This window comes from Taurulus bubalis (assembly GCF_910589615.1).
Source record: "Taurulus bubalis genome assembly, chromosome: 17".
Lineage (NCBI taxonomy): Eukaryota > Metazoa > Chordata > Actinopteri > Perciformes > Cottidae > Taurulus > Taurulus bubalis.
In genome coordinates, this window is record NC_136605.1 from 16,423,781 (window position 1) to 16,436,849 (window position 13,069).

General features: G+C 38.6%; 2 protein-coding genes across 2 annotated transcripts in view; both read left to right on the plus strand.

The window, feature by feature from the left end:
• Positions 1-8,644, plus strand: part of xpo6 (exportin 6) — a 12,737-nt gene extending 4,093 nt beyond the window's left edge. The window contains exons 9-23 of the mRNA XM_079233699.1: positions 1-78; positions 255-347; positions 1,366-1,435; positions 1,532-1,691; positions 2,297-2,389; positions 2,829-2,973; positions 3,475-3,624; positions 3,797-3,986; positions 4,067-4,222; positions 5,058-5,172; positions 5,288-5,459; positions 5,681-5,842; positions 6,046-6,144; positions 6,786-7,016; positions 8,019-8,644. The exon at positions 1-78 is cut by the window's left edge and continues 31 nt beyond it. Of these exons, the coding sequence (XP_079089825.1) occupies positions 1-78; positions 255-347; positions 1,366-1,435; positions 1,532-1,691; positions 2,297-2,389; positions 2,829-2,973; positions 3,475-3,624; positions 3,797-3,986; positions 4,067-4,222; positions 5,058-5,172; positions 5,288-5,459; positions 5,681-5,842; positions 6,046-6,144; positions 6,786-7,016; positions 8,019-8,120 (2,016 nt within the window). The 3' untranslated portion in view covers positions 8,121-8,644. The remainder of the gene's footprint in view (positions 79-254; positions 348-1,365; positions 1,436-1,531; positions 1,692-2,296; positions 2,390-2,828; positions 2,974-3,474; positions 3,625-3,796; positions 3,987-4,066; positions 4,223-5,057; positions 5,173-5,287; positions 5,460-5,680; positions 5,843-6,045; positions 6,145-6,785; positions 7,017-8,018) is intronic.
• Positions 8,645-10,081: 1,437 nt separating this feature from the next.
• On the plus strand, positions 10,082-12,137 carry nme4 (NME/NM23 nucleoside diphosphate kinase 4; the record flags this gene model as incomplete). The annotated part of the gene is made up of 5 exons (XM_079232873.1): positions 10,082-10,226; positions 11,238-11,368; positions 11,448-11,549; positions 11,764-11,876; positions 12,017-12,137. 5 exons carry the CDS (start codon positions 10,082-10,084, stop codon positions 12,135-12,137), a joined length of 612 nt encoding a protein of 203 aa, XP_079088999.1.
• Between the last annotated feature and the right edge of the window lie 932 nt (positions 12,138-13,069).

Genomic DNA, 13,069 nt, shown 5'->3' on the forward strand with positions numbered 1-13,069 from the left:
GAAGTTCTGAATCGCATTCAGTTCAGATACAATCAGGCCCAGTTAGAAGAGTTGGACGATGAGACTCTAGATGATGACGTAAGTAACATTTTCATATATTTCACTGTCAGTTGCACATTTTGTTCTGATTATGCATGTCCTGTGTATCTCTACAAGAACTCAATAATAAAGGATGAACATATTAACCTCTTTAAAATGGACACACATTACAAAGACCTTTATCTCCAAGTCTGTGTTTTCTTTTGTAACTATAGCAACAGACCGAGTGGCAAAGGTACCTACGTCAGAGTCTGGAGGTGGTTGCCAAAGTGATGGAGCTGCTCCCATCCCATGCATTCTCTACTTTGGTAAGAGATCAGTTTTTGTGTCACCTTTAACATTTTGTAAGGTGTCTAGGCATCTTTAAGTGGACTTCATTAGAGTATTATCATCTTTGAATTCCAGCTGGTGCACATAAACTGCAGAAGTGGTTCTACTTATCTGACCTAGATGTGACCTAGATATGTTTGGTGTCTGCATGAATGCCTACAACCTTAAAACACCACATTTGTGTGCACTGTAACTTCCCAAATCATTAAAGGGATAGTTCACATTTTTTAAGGAAGTACTTATCCCTAGCCAGTATTTTTACCTATGGTAGATTGCGGTCAGCACCCGCAGTTTGGAGGGTCAGCAGGAGTATCAGCACGGGAACAAAGCAATGCACTGCTGTGGACGGGGTCATGAACAACAGTTAAATAACATTTCAAATGCATTCATCCGCTTCGTGTGTGTTGACAGGTGATAGGTGACCTGCCCTATCGGTAGCGTATCTCTGATAATCATTTGTCTCCATGTCCTTAGAAAAGCATAATCTATAAACTTGTTCTGCATATTAGTTATTAAAAAATCACACACACACAGCAAGCACTTCCCCTGTCGCTTTTTGTGTCGGTGTTTCATCCTTCAGTTCAAAACTCAAAATGTATTGAAAAGATCTCAAAACATGTTTTAATCTAAAGAAATATCCTGCTTCAATTCATATTTGCTTGCATTCAGCGTTTCAAATTGCTGATCCTATGAATCGCTGCTCCTATAACAGTGAATGCGTAATAGTATTTATACATCTTGAATTTCTGTTAAATATTATTCCATGAGATATTGTCTGGAACCAGTTTCTGTCTTGGGTGCTGAGGTTAAAACTGTTTTTAATTTTTGTTTCTTTATCTTTCAATTCCATATTGTGCATGTTGGGGGTTTGTATGTATGTATATAGTATACAGTAACAACTAAAAACAAAAGGCTCTTGATTTTATTATTAGATTTCAAGAAATGTATTTGGATTTATCAGAAGCAGCCTCATCCTTATTCCTCTTTTCTCTCTAGTTTCCAGTCCTCCAAGATAATCTGGACGTATACCTGGGTTTGCAGCAGTTTATTGTAACCACTGGCACAAGTACGTATCTGTTTTTTGAGATGCATACGCATTGGGTGATGCTAAATAAATATGCTAGAATGTTTTAATTGATCTGTCACTTTGTTCTTCTTTCAGATCGGAGGCTTAATATCTCAGCAGAGAATGATTGCCGTCGACTTCATTGTTCTCTCAGGGACCTGAGCTCTCTACTTCAAGCTGTCGGGCGCTTGGCTGAGCATTTCATCGGGGAGGTTTTTGCTGCACGTTTCAATGACGCCATGGCAGTGGTGGAGAGGTCTGTGCTTCAAAACTCTTCCAAAACAGTAATAAGTGATTCTTGTGAACACATAATGAGTTTATATTTGAATATGTTTCTAATAGTACACGATCTACGGCTGCAACTAACAATTATTTTCATTGTTGATTAATCTGTTGACTATTTTGACAATTCATTGATTGTGTTTGGTCTATAAAATGTCCAAAAATTGTGAAAAATGTATCCCAATGCCCAAAATGACATCTTCAAATGTCTAGTTTTAGTCAAAGATATTCAATTTACTATCATAGAAAATATTCACATTTAAGAAGCTGGATTCAGAGAATGTTGACTTATTTTTCTGAAACCAATAAATCGATTATCAAAATGGTCAACAGTTAACTTGATAGCGATTAATCGTTTAACACATTCTACAGTCAATAATGAATCTTGACTAACTTCAACTTGGTTGGTTTCTGGTTTGGCGTTTTGTTTAAGTTGTTTACTGTTAAAATGTATTCATTGTTTTTCATACTATTCTAAGTGGTATACAATTACAGATGATAAGTTATGGTGGTGGTTGATTTTCGGTTGACTGTTACTCCATTATAGAGGAACTTATCACCATGTGTTTATTTTTCAAGGTTGGTCGAAGTGACTTGCTACGGCTCTCGGACCAGCCTGTATGACCTGGAGACCGCTGTGCCTTCTGTGCTCAAGCCAGACCTCATTGACGTGTGAGTATCACATGTTTTAAGCCCAAAACCCAACATAGGTGTCACACTATTTGTATACGAGAACGGTTGTTTTAAGTTTTAATTGCAAATAACAAGACTACTGTTATCAAATGCTCTTTGCGGCGTAACTGACAAAATGATAGGTGAATGGAGTTTTACAAAATACAAAACAATTGTATTTCTGACTCCAGACCAATCTTTATGTAATTGTAATGTTATGCTTCAGTGCTTATTAGAAATTCATTACAAACATAATTAATACAACCATATACTGAACACATCGGAAATTATTTTTGTAAATGCAAATTTGCATTAAGCTGAATAAAGAAAGAAGTAAATATGTTTTATTGAGTTTATCATGTTCTAAGTGTGTGTGTGTGTGTGTGTGTGTGTGTGCGTGTGTGCGTGTGCGTGCGCGTGCGTGTTTTATTTATTACAGACATGCACAGGCCCTTGCTGCTTTGCAAGCCTACTCTCATTGGCTTGCACAGTTCTACAGTGAGGTGCACAGTCAAAACCAGAGCCAGTTCATGAACCTCATCACATCTACAATAGATGCCAGTAGCCCACTCATCACAACAAAGGTAGCTTGCCTCATACTAATGCTTCAATATCATTTATGTAGAATCTCTTATTTGGATAAAGACATTCCAATATATTATTATTCAAATAAAACTAAGTGCAGTTCATGGATACTTGATGTAAAACAAAATGGTTGGTTTCATGTTGAGTGGTTCATCAAGGAGGAAGTATGATATGTGAAATATTAACCAACACTTAAAACCTTTATTCCACGTTCACAGGAGCTTCTTATTGTGTTTATATATAATATTATTTGTCTGGTACTTTAGCTTAATATTATTTTTGCTTGAGTGTTATTGTAAAATGGTGGAATTTCATTCATTCACATCTTGTACATAGCGGATTAATTAGTGTGATAGATTTGCATTTTTTGTTCCACCTACTGTGTGACGTTAATAATGCATGCAAATAGTTTTGAAAACTGGGGAAGGAAGTTGTGGCTGAGATGGTGAAAAGAGAAACGGCATGGAGATTGTAACCAAAAGGTTTATCTTTATTTCTAGGTACCTGAAAAGTTGCTGCTCTCAGCATGCCATCTGATGGTTTCCGTAACCTCTACAGTGCGGCCTGTGTTTTTGGTCACTTTGCCAGCTGTTCGGAACATCTTCAACCTCATTACTACAGAAAATCAGTCCCGCAGACTTCCCCAGGAGGTAAATGTTTGTTGCTTTTGATTTGCATATGATAAGTTGCGATCATTTAATGGATTTATTCAGTATTGCAACTTTTAATTAATATTTTTTTTCCTAAAAGTTTGAAGTTCTTAATGTCCTCATTACAAGTATAATTGAAGTAATTACTCTTTGTATGTTTGTGTGTATACAGGCTCACATGTTGGTGTGTCGGGCTTTGTCCAACATGCTGCTACTCCCGTGGCCGAACTTACCGGAGAGTGAGCAGCAGTGGCAAACGCGCTCCAGCAACCATGCCAGCCTGTTGGCAGCACTCACTCGAGACTATAAGGGAATAAGAGGGACAGTGAACATTACTCCTCGGCAACCCGATCTAGATAACAGTCAGTATTTTTTCTCTTTTTTTTTTTAATTGTACATTTACATTTTAGAGTGTTTTATGACCATCTTGTTTCTACTCCAGTGAAAGCTTTGATGCATCAGACCCTGCCTGTGCTTAGAGACATAGTGGACAGCATCTCTGGGGAATCCACCAAATCACGTCAGATCTGTTACCAGAGTCTTCAGGAGTCTGTCCAAGTGTCCCTCAGCCTCTTCCCAGTGTTTATTCAGCAGCCAGGTCAGTGTCTTTCATCCCCAGTGTGGCTATCCATCTACAGTGTGTATTAAGTGTCTAATCACAGTATGAAGATGATTCAACCCATTCCCTCACTTTTTTGAAGTTACTTGTCTTGTCACATGCCTATCCATTTGTGCACTTTACCTGAGCAAACATGTGTAGAGATATTATTTAGCATCCTAATGGAACATTCCATGGAACAAAGAACAGATCCACATCATTTTATATTCTAAACATGTCTCGATTGAAGTGACAGTGCCATAATGTACCATCTTCACGAGCAGTGACTTAAAGTGCATTAGAGGCGACTCGGCTCTGGTTGGTCGTTTTACTTCAGGCACTTGGAATTTTGCAAATGCCTTTTAGGGCATGAAAGAGACAGGAGCCTGATATGTTCACAGATTATCTGTCAGGATATAATGACAGTTTGAGCAAATATGACAATGGTATTTGTATTAAAGTTACCAACTGTAGATTTATAGTATAGGAACCTAAATCTAATGAAATGGTGGTGTGCAAACTTTAGATTAATTAGATTATTTTAATGTTTGTCTTTTTATTCCCTGACTATAGACGCAGTTTTTTTATCAGTACAGCCAAAAGCAATAAACATGAATGTCAAAGTTGACTTAAAAATGAATCCTATTGATTACGTAGCGAACATATTTCTATATCACTTAGGATGTCCCATGTTCATTACAAAGCCATACTCTGTTTGCATATACATACTTGATAGCTGTTTTGACTAAATCAAATTAATAATACTTCAATAAGACCTCAACAAACTTGGTCACAAGAGGTTAACTGGCCATCTTTTTAATTGTCTCTTTCCCAGATGTGACGGATGAGATGTTGGCCTTCTTCTTGACGCTATTTCAGGCGTTACGAGTCCAGATGGGTGTTGCCTTCACAGGACAGATCATTCACACTTTCCTCAGCATGTTCACCAGGTAGTCTTACACCTTGTCTAGATTAATACATGTTTAAACTGCATGGGGCAAATACTGAAAATGCTTGTATCACTATTAACACTAATTCATGTAATGTCCATTGTCTGTGCTCCAGGGAACAGCTGACAGCCAGTATTTTGCAAGAGGGCAGTGCAGGGTGTCGAGTGGTACAGAAGTTCCTGAAGATCCTACAGGTGGTGGTGCAAGAGCCTGGTCAAGCGTTCAAGCCCTTCCTTCCCAGCATCCTCTCCTTGTGCATGGAGCAGGTTTACCCGGTTGTGGCAGAGGTCAGTTGCATAAACATTAATTCTGGAGTTTTGTTGGCTTGATTAGTAGTATGTGGTGTCACTTATTACTGTCGTTTGGATATCCTATCTAGTGTAACAAATTAATAATTGGTCAGTAGAAGAAATGTATTTTAGAATATCTTTTCTCAATTCATTCGTTTTTTTTTAGCATTCATCAAATATCCTGGATAACAGTTGGTCATTTATTCTCTTGTTGATAGCGGTCTTCCCCAGACGTCAAGGCAGAGCTGTTTGAGTTGCTATACCAAATACTTCACCAAAACTGGAGGTACTTCTTTAAAACGTCAGTCTTAACAAGTGTCCAAAGAGGAGCTGCTGAAGATACCATGGAAAATGAGGCCCAGTTCACAGCTGCCATGCAGGTGTGTTTATGCATGCATGCATGTGTTGTAATCATCATCATACCTTTTTTAATAGAACAAGAAAATCTAGGCTTTGATCGTTGTTTGGCAGTAGATTATTTCAAATGATAAAATTAGCTAATTGTACCACAGCTAATGAATACAGTTATTTGTAAATCGATCCACTTAATTTCCTGACTCTTTTTTTAAATGTCTTTTAACAGGCTTTTGGACAGTCTTTCCTGCAGCCTGACATTCACATCTTCAAGCAGAATCTCTGTTATTTGGAGTCACTCAACAGCAAGCACAAGTTGTATCACAGAGTAAGTTTAGCTTTTATGTCAGTATCTTTGTTTTTAGAGGTGAAGCATGTCATGGAACGGAGTATTGTTCACACACGTTCAAATTCTGAATTTAACTCGTTCTCCTTTACCAGTCTACAGATTGTTCCCATAGGGAGACTTTTCAATCATTATCAGATCTCCTCTACTCTTGCCCATCTACAGCATTTACAAGAAGGGACATGCCGATGTAAAATATTGATGTCACCTCTTACAGGCAAAAAGAGTCATAGCTGCAGAAATGTTGTTATTATGTGTTACAATAAAAAACATGTTACATTATAAAAGTTATTAAGTTGTTTATATTTTTCAGTTTTCCTTACTGACAAGTTAAATCTAGTCATTAATCAGGAGGACCAAGAACACATAGTGGCAGAACTCAAATCAGTGTGACCTTTTGGTTTCTTTACAATCATTACTATAAGACGTATTTTACGATGAGATTTAATCTAAAGCTGTTTCAGATATAATCTGTCCCACCTAAGCAACAGTGAATGTGTGTCTGATGAAAGGATTCAACTATTTTAATAAAGACCTGTATCCACACACTGTTATTTATTGAGAACAGTGAGTACTTATTACCAATGTATATACTTTATTGTCATTATTTTATTGTACTTTAGAAGCTTTTCCGGACGTCGATGCTCTTCCACTTCATCAACGTGCTGCTGCAGGTCCTTCTTCACAAAAGTCACGACCTTCTTCAGGAGGAAATCACCCTCGCTATTTACAACATGGCCTCTGTCGACTTTGATGCCTTCTACTCGGCCTTCATGCCAGAGTTCCTCAATGGCTGCCAGGGTGTGGACTCCGGTCAACGATCGGTTCTAGCACGCAACTTCAAGCTTGAACGGGTAAGAATTATTATTTCTTTCTTTCATTAACATTGTTTTTCTTTCCACTTGAAATGTATAAATCACAGCTTTAATGCATATGCAGTGAGCTGTTGGTTTTGTTATTATTTTAAAATGTTTAAATCTAGATTTCTAATCTAAACTGGGGTCAAACAAACATTTGCGTGTGTGTGCGAATTTTTTAACCTCCAGATTGTTGGATAAGTCTGCGTCACCATTAGTGAGAAACCAGGCAGCACCATCTGGGTCTGAAAAGTGAAGCCAATGTGGAAATGCTTCAAACTTGCATTATTTTTAGTAGCCAACATCGGGAGGTGCTTCTTGTTGCAGAAAGAAGTCTGATTGAATAGAAGTCAATGAGAAAATTACTCCACTTATCACTTGATGTATTCCCTCAGTAAACATGAGTTTATGTTCTCAATCGCTAGTTTCAAGTCTTCAATACAGCATGATGTTAATTTCGTAAATTATGGTCACATTTAGAGGAAGCTTGGCTCAACCCTCTCGTCACTTCTGGTTGCAAAAAAACAAGATGGCGACGCACAAAAGGCCTAATGCTGCGTTCACACCAACCGCGTCAGTTTACTCTCTCGAGAAAAAAGCTGTGTTCACACCAAACGCGTTGCAAATGTTACTCGCGCCTAAAGGGTCACAGGAAGTTTTCACCAGAGTTAGGGAAATTTCAACTTTTCAACTCGGTTCGGTAGCGAGTGTTCGCCCGGCGGAAAATTTGCTTTTTCGCAACCTATCGTGTCTATGCATTGACTTTGCATGTAATCTGCTCGCGCGTCAAATTTGCAACGCGTTTGGTGTGAACGCAGCATATCTCTTGGCTTCAAAACTGTAGTGCACAAACCAATGGGTGACGTCTCACCCTTACATCAGCTCCAGTACACTTCCTTTTGCCCGTTGTGTTGAATGTTCATTTTATATTCTTTTCACTCTTAAACATCATCGTCTATAAATTAATATTCCTGTTCAACTGTTCTCTTCTTTCTCAAGGACTTGCCTTCGTTCACTCAAAGCGTGCAGCGACTGGTGAATGACCTTCGCTTCTACAGACTGTGTAATAGTAGCCTGCCGACCGGCACCATCAAGCTATAGCACAATGACTGCTTGAACCACTCCAAACTTCAACGATGATCTTCAAGGACTGCCTGTGCTGACCACTTTGCCCAACACTCTTTCTCCAATCCAGCGTTGCTCCACCTATTCAAAGTAACAGGAAGGAACAAGCATCGTATTGTTGAGAAATTGGAGGTTGAGGATGCTGCTGATGTATTTCTTTGATCTCTACTGTAGGTTGGCGCTTTTTTTTTTTTTTTTAATTTTTTTTAAAGCAGCGTCCTCCTAATCTGTTGCCAATGATATTTTTGACAACAAATCAAACCTGGTCTGCTTTTGCCCAGACCTGGAGCCGTCTGAGCCAGGCCTTCTTTCCCACGCGTCGGCAACAAAGCTGGGCTGGGACTGAGCACTTTCAACTCATTTTGAGTTTTTAAAATGTCTGCTTTTATTCATTTTGCCTTCAATTTTTTCATCTCCAAAGGAGACGGATTCTCAACTTAAGATCTTTCATATCATTCCATTCTGATAAAGAGAAAACTTGCTTGATTTAATAAAGTGCTTTTTTAGTAAAAATTCAGGTATTGATTAATTCATGTTTATATTGTTATATGTGCCCCACTTTGACAGTGTTGTCACAGTATTGCTTGAAAGAATAATGGTTGTATAAAGAGATTTCAGACTTTTCTGTATGTTTACACTGTTTCACTTTTACAATCTTTTTAAAATCCCTTTCAACTTATTTATTTATTTATATACATACATACATACATACATACATACATACATACATACATACACTACCATATCTTTTGTAGAACACATGCATCGATAATCAAATAGTTGGTTTGAGTCTTGACAGAACTAATGGATAATACAGAGCCGATTTTAATTTTGAGAATTGCTAAAGCCTTTGACAGACATGAAGCATCAACAGAAGGCATGTGACGGATGCTGTGAGGACGTAGTCTGCTGAAGATACGAAGCATCAACAAAGGAAGAACAATTTAACATCTTCACAGTGGGTGAAACAACTCTACAAACTCCACATTATTAGTTGCATCATCTTTTCTGTAGGTTGAACTCAGTGAGGATTGGAGCTTTAATGTTGCTGTTGGTTGCTGTCTATCCATGATATAGATGTTAAGGGATCCACAGCGTTTTTTTGCTGTCTTAATACTGAAGGCAAATGCTGTTTCAGTTAAGATGTTAACCAAACATTCATAGTGAAGCTAATACATTTAAGAAACCGGCTGCAGGCTCGTGTGACAGCACAGCCTACAGATGAACAGAACTAATGCATTTGATAGCTGGATTTGCCCAATGTGATTAGAGCTTGTTTTTAGCTCAACATCTCTGTCTTGAAATCCCTACGAATTTCATGTGGTTTAGTTTAATGCTACCACTGTTACACCTCTAGGACTATCTTATTAATTAGGGCTTGACAGCCTTTTCTTTAATGGTATGGCTTCTGTATGTCAGTTCTGAGACTGTAACCCTAACCGGCTTTACTAACTGTGTGGAGCTTTACGTGTTTAAAGAACAAAACAAAACAACGTTTGAGTTGCATTGTGGGAAATGTAGGATCCATTAGTTTTGGAGCTAAAAACAAGAGGTTCTAAATGCCTCGCGCACATCACATGTATACCTATTTTTTGATTCTTGCAGGTCCCCTAACTTAAGTTAATATTAACCTTAAAAGTTTGCATTTGCTGTATAACTTTAATAATGTCCTCAAAGATGTAGTTGAAAAAACGTGCATCATCAGTGTACCTTTCTTAAATGTCATACATTAGTACACAAGGTTTGAATTATTGGGTCAGTGCTGGAATATTGTTGTATTTATTTGTGCGGAACTAGCAGGCAAACATCTGGTATCACGGGAGGTAAACATGTTTGATCGACACCCGGAGGGGTTGGCAGACAGGGGGATGACTCGTGAGCTTTGATTGAGAAGGGTTGACTGTCATCTCGAGAGGCTGAAAGACGCACGTCAAACCATGGTCCTGTTGCAGCGCTGCGTTTTTAAGAGAGTTCTCCAACAGTTTTATTCAGGGAACCAAAGACACCCCAAAAGTCTGCTGTCAGCTGGGTTCACTGCGCTGCCGGCTGGAGCCGGAGCTGCTGGACGCAGGAGCCAAGCAAGTAAGTGACTGAATTGATATCAACTCAGTAAGTACTTGTGTACATTTCGTCTCCTCTCTTACACACTCGCATTGTGCGACTTTTTTTCCTTCTTTTTCTCAAAGGACTAAATGACACTTTGACATGTAACTCAAATGTACCGATTAATCAAAGAACTTTCTCAATTTGAACATGTAATGACGACATGCATACACGTTTAAATATGTTATGTTAAACATTAACACTGAGTCGAAAAGTCTATAGTTTATTTGCGCCAAACGGGGGAATGTGCGACAACAAATTTGCCAAACTCCTGGGGTCATGAACCTGAGCTGGGTTAGAGGGACACGACCTGCGGTGTGCGTAATCTGGAACCTGTGCGTAATACTGAAAGAGTAGACTCGGAAGAAAACGGCCATACAGCTACTCAACGATTCTTCCTGCTTTACTGGCACAGGCATGTTTTAAGTTGGATGCCTGTAAATTGGGTTCCTCTGGTGGCGGGTCACGCGTGTATATAATTGATAGCATGCAGTCATTCATTGGCTCCTGTTGCAGCTGCTGTTCTCTGCGGAAGAATGCACCTAATGTGCCATCTAATGAATGAGTTATTCTGCTCTCAGAGAGTAACTACATGTTGCAAACCTGTGTGTGTGTGTGGGGGGGGGGATGATGTCCCCCTGCATGTTGGAGACTTTGAGTAAATATTTGTCCTCTTCCTTGTAGGCTTGTACTTTTTACTCCACTGTGTATTTGTTTGCGTTGAGTTACTTTGCAGATCCAGATTGTTAATACAAAATAAAAAGCAACTAAACACTGATTTAATTGTTTAAATTAAGCGACCCAACAGCATATAAAGTAGCTGAAATAATCAGCTGTTATTAGCAATGCTTACACATTAATGCATCAATATTTAAAATAGATTTGGCCTTGGTGCATAATGAGTGCTTTAAGTATATTGTATTGCCAACATGTATATGTAGTGTTTTTACACTAAGGTGTTACTACTTTGTCTGGTGTATGTCCCACCAGCTATTCCAGACATAAGGGAGCGGACTCTTATTGCTGTAAAGCCAGATGGAGTTCAACGTCGTCTTGTAGGCCAAATAATGCAGCGGTTTGAGCAGCGGGGTTTCAAGCTGGTTGGGCTGAAAATGTTGCAGGTAAAGAAGTCTGAAATAAATGTGTTTGGTTATGTTATTGTCTGTTTAATTTCTAATTGTCGCTGTCTCTGTTGGGAAGGTGTCTGATGATCTCCTGGCTCAGCACTACTGTGAACTGAGGACGAAGCCCTTCTACCCCAGGCTGCTGCATTACATGACCTCAGGGCCTGTTGTTGTCATGGTGAGGGCGTCCCTATACTCCTGGGATACTCGTGTATTTAAAATTCATTTTTAAAAAATCTTCTTTTTTTTGCGTTAGGTAGATAAATGAATGCTTGAATATCATATATATCAAAATGCACAGTATTTCAGGTGTAAACCTGCTTCCAATTTCTGCCAGTCTTGAATATCCTGTTTTTGTGTTTGCTTATGTGACTTCTTTTATTTTCATGTAGGTGTGGGAAGGGCACAAGGTAGTCCAGGCGTCACGTACAATGGTGGGACATACTAACCCAGCGGAGGCCCAGGCAGGCACAGTCAGAGGAGATTTCAGCTTTCATGTCAGCAGGTAACGTGATGTTATTTGATCTGACTTTGTGTAAAGTTTCAGGGTTAAACAACAACCTCTTGACACCACCACCTTCTGGATATTGAATGTGTTTTTTCTGTGCTGGAGGTAAAATAAGAATGTGTGTTGGTCATTTAAAGGAATGTGGTTCATGCCAGTGATTCATTGGAGGGGGCACAGAGGGAGATCCAGCTGTGGTTTCAGAAAAAGGAGATCCTGAGCTGGGACTCCTGTGACCAGACCTTCACCTGTGAGGTGTGAAGACGCCAAGACCCACAGTCTGTGGCTAAAACCTGGACGCAGCGGAATCAGTAATACTACCTCTTCTGCTGCTCAAAGGTCTGTCTCTTTTGACAGTTATTCAAAAAAGAAGTAATTTTTGTAGTGTTCCTATCACATAATTTACCTCAGTAAGTCCACGGAGAGTCACAAATATGTATGTTTAAACTAATGTGGCCAAGTATTTTTTTTCATAAATCAAGCTATACTATCAACTACACATATAAATGCATAGCTGTGACGTCCTTTTTTTTAACAGTGACAGCAGGAGGAGTTTGGCCTTTGGTGTCAGGAGTGTAGTAATCGGATAGATGTATTTTAATAATATATGCAAAACATTGAGGTGCAGTGTGGATCCAGTGGATTAATTTGATTAAATGTGAATGACTGACAGATGCAGGAATTGTGACCTAATTTACAGCTGACATATATGCACTTGGCTAAAAGCAGGTCTAGCATTAATGATCAATATTATTTTAGTACTGTCAAGCAAAAGTAAGATAAAATTTGATTTGACAAGTTTTCACTGATTCATGACTTTCACCCACCAGCTGCTCTGTATGATGACCGTGCACAGCTAGAGAAGGTTAATAGATTCACAGAATATTGCAAAACATTTTTCATGACAGAGAAAAAATATATATACAACATATTTAAACAGCCTTGCTGTGAAGTGACAATTAACAAATGGTATGTCGTAGAGTTGTTTGTGGAAATAATAAGGATACTAAAAACATTTTACCAAAGGGTTGAACTATGTGTGTAATTATTCTACTTGAATGAAATTGTGTGAATTGTATGTATATCAAGTTTACATACAAATGAAATTTGTGTGATTGAAATTGTAAAGTAGTCCTCCTACCTCTGTTTAAAAGAAAGAAAAAATAATTAAATAAGAGAGGCAACAGTTGCAA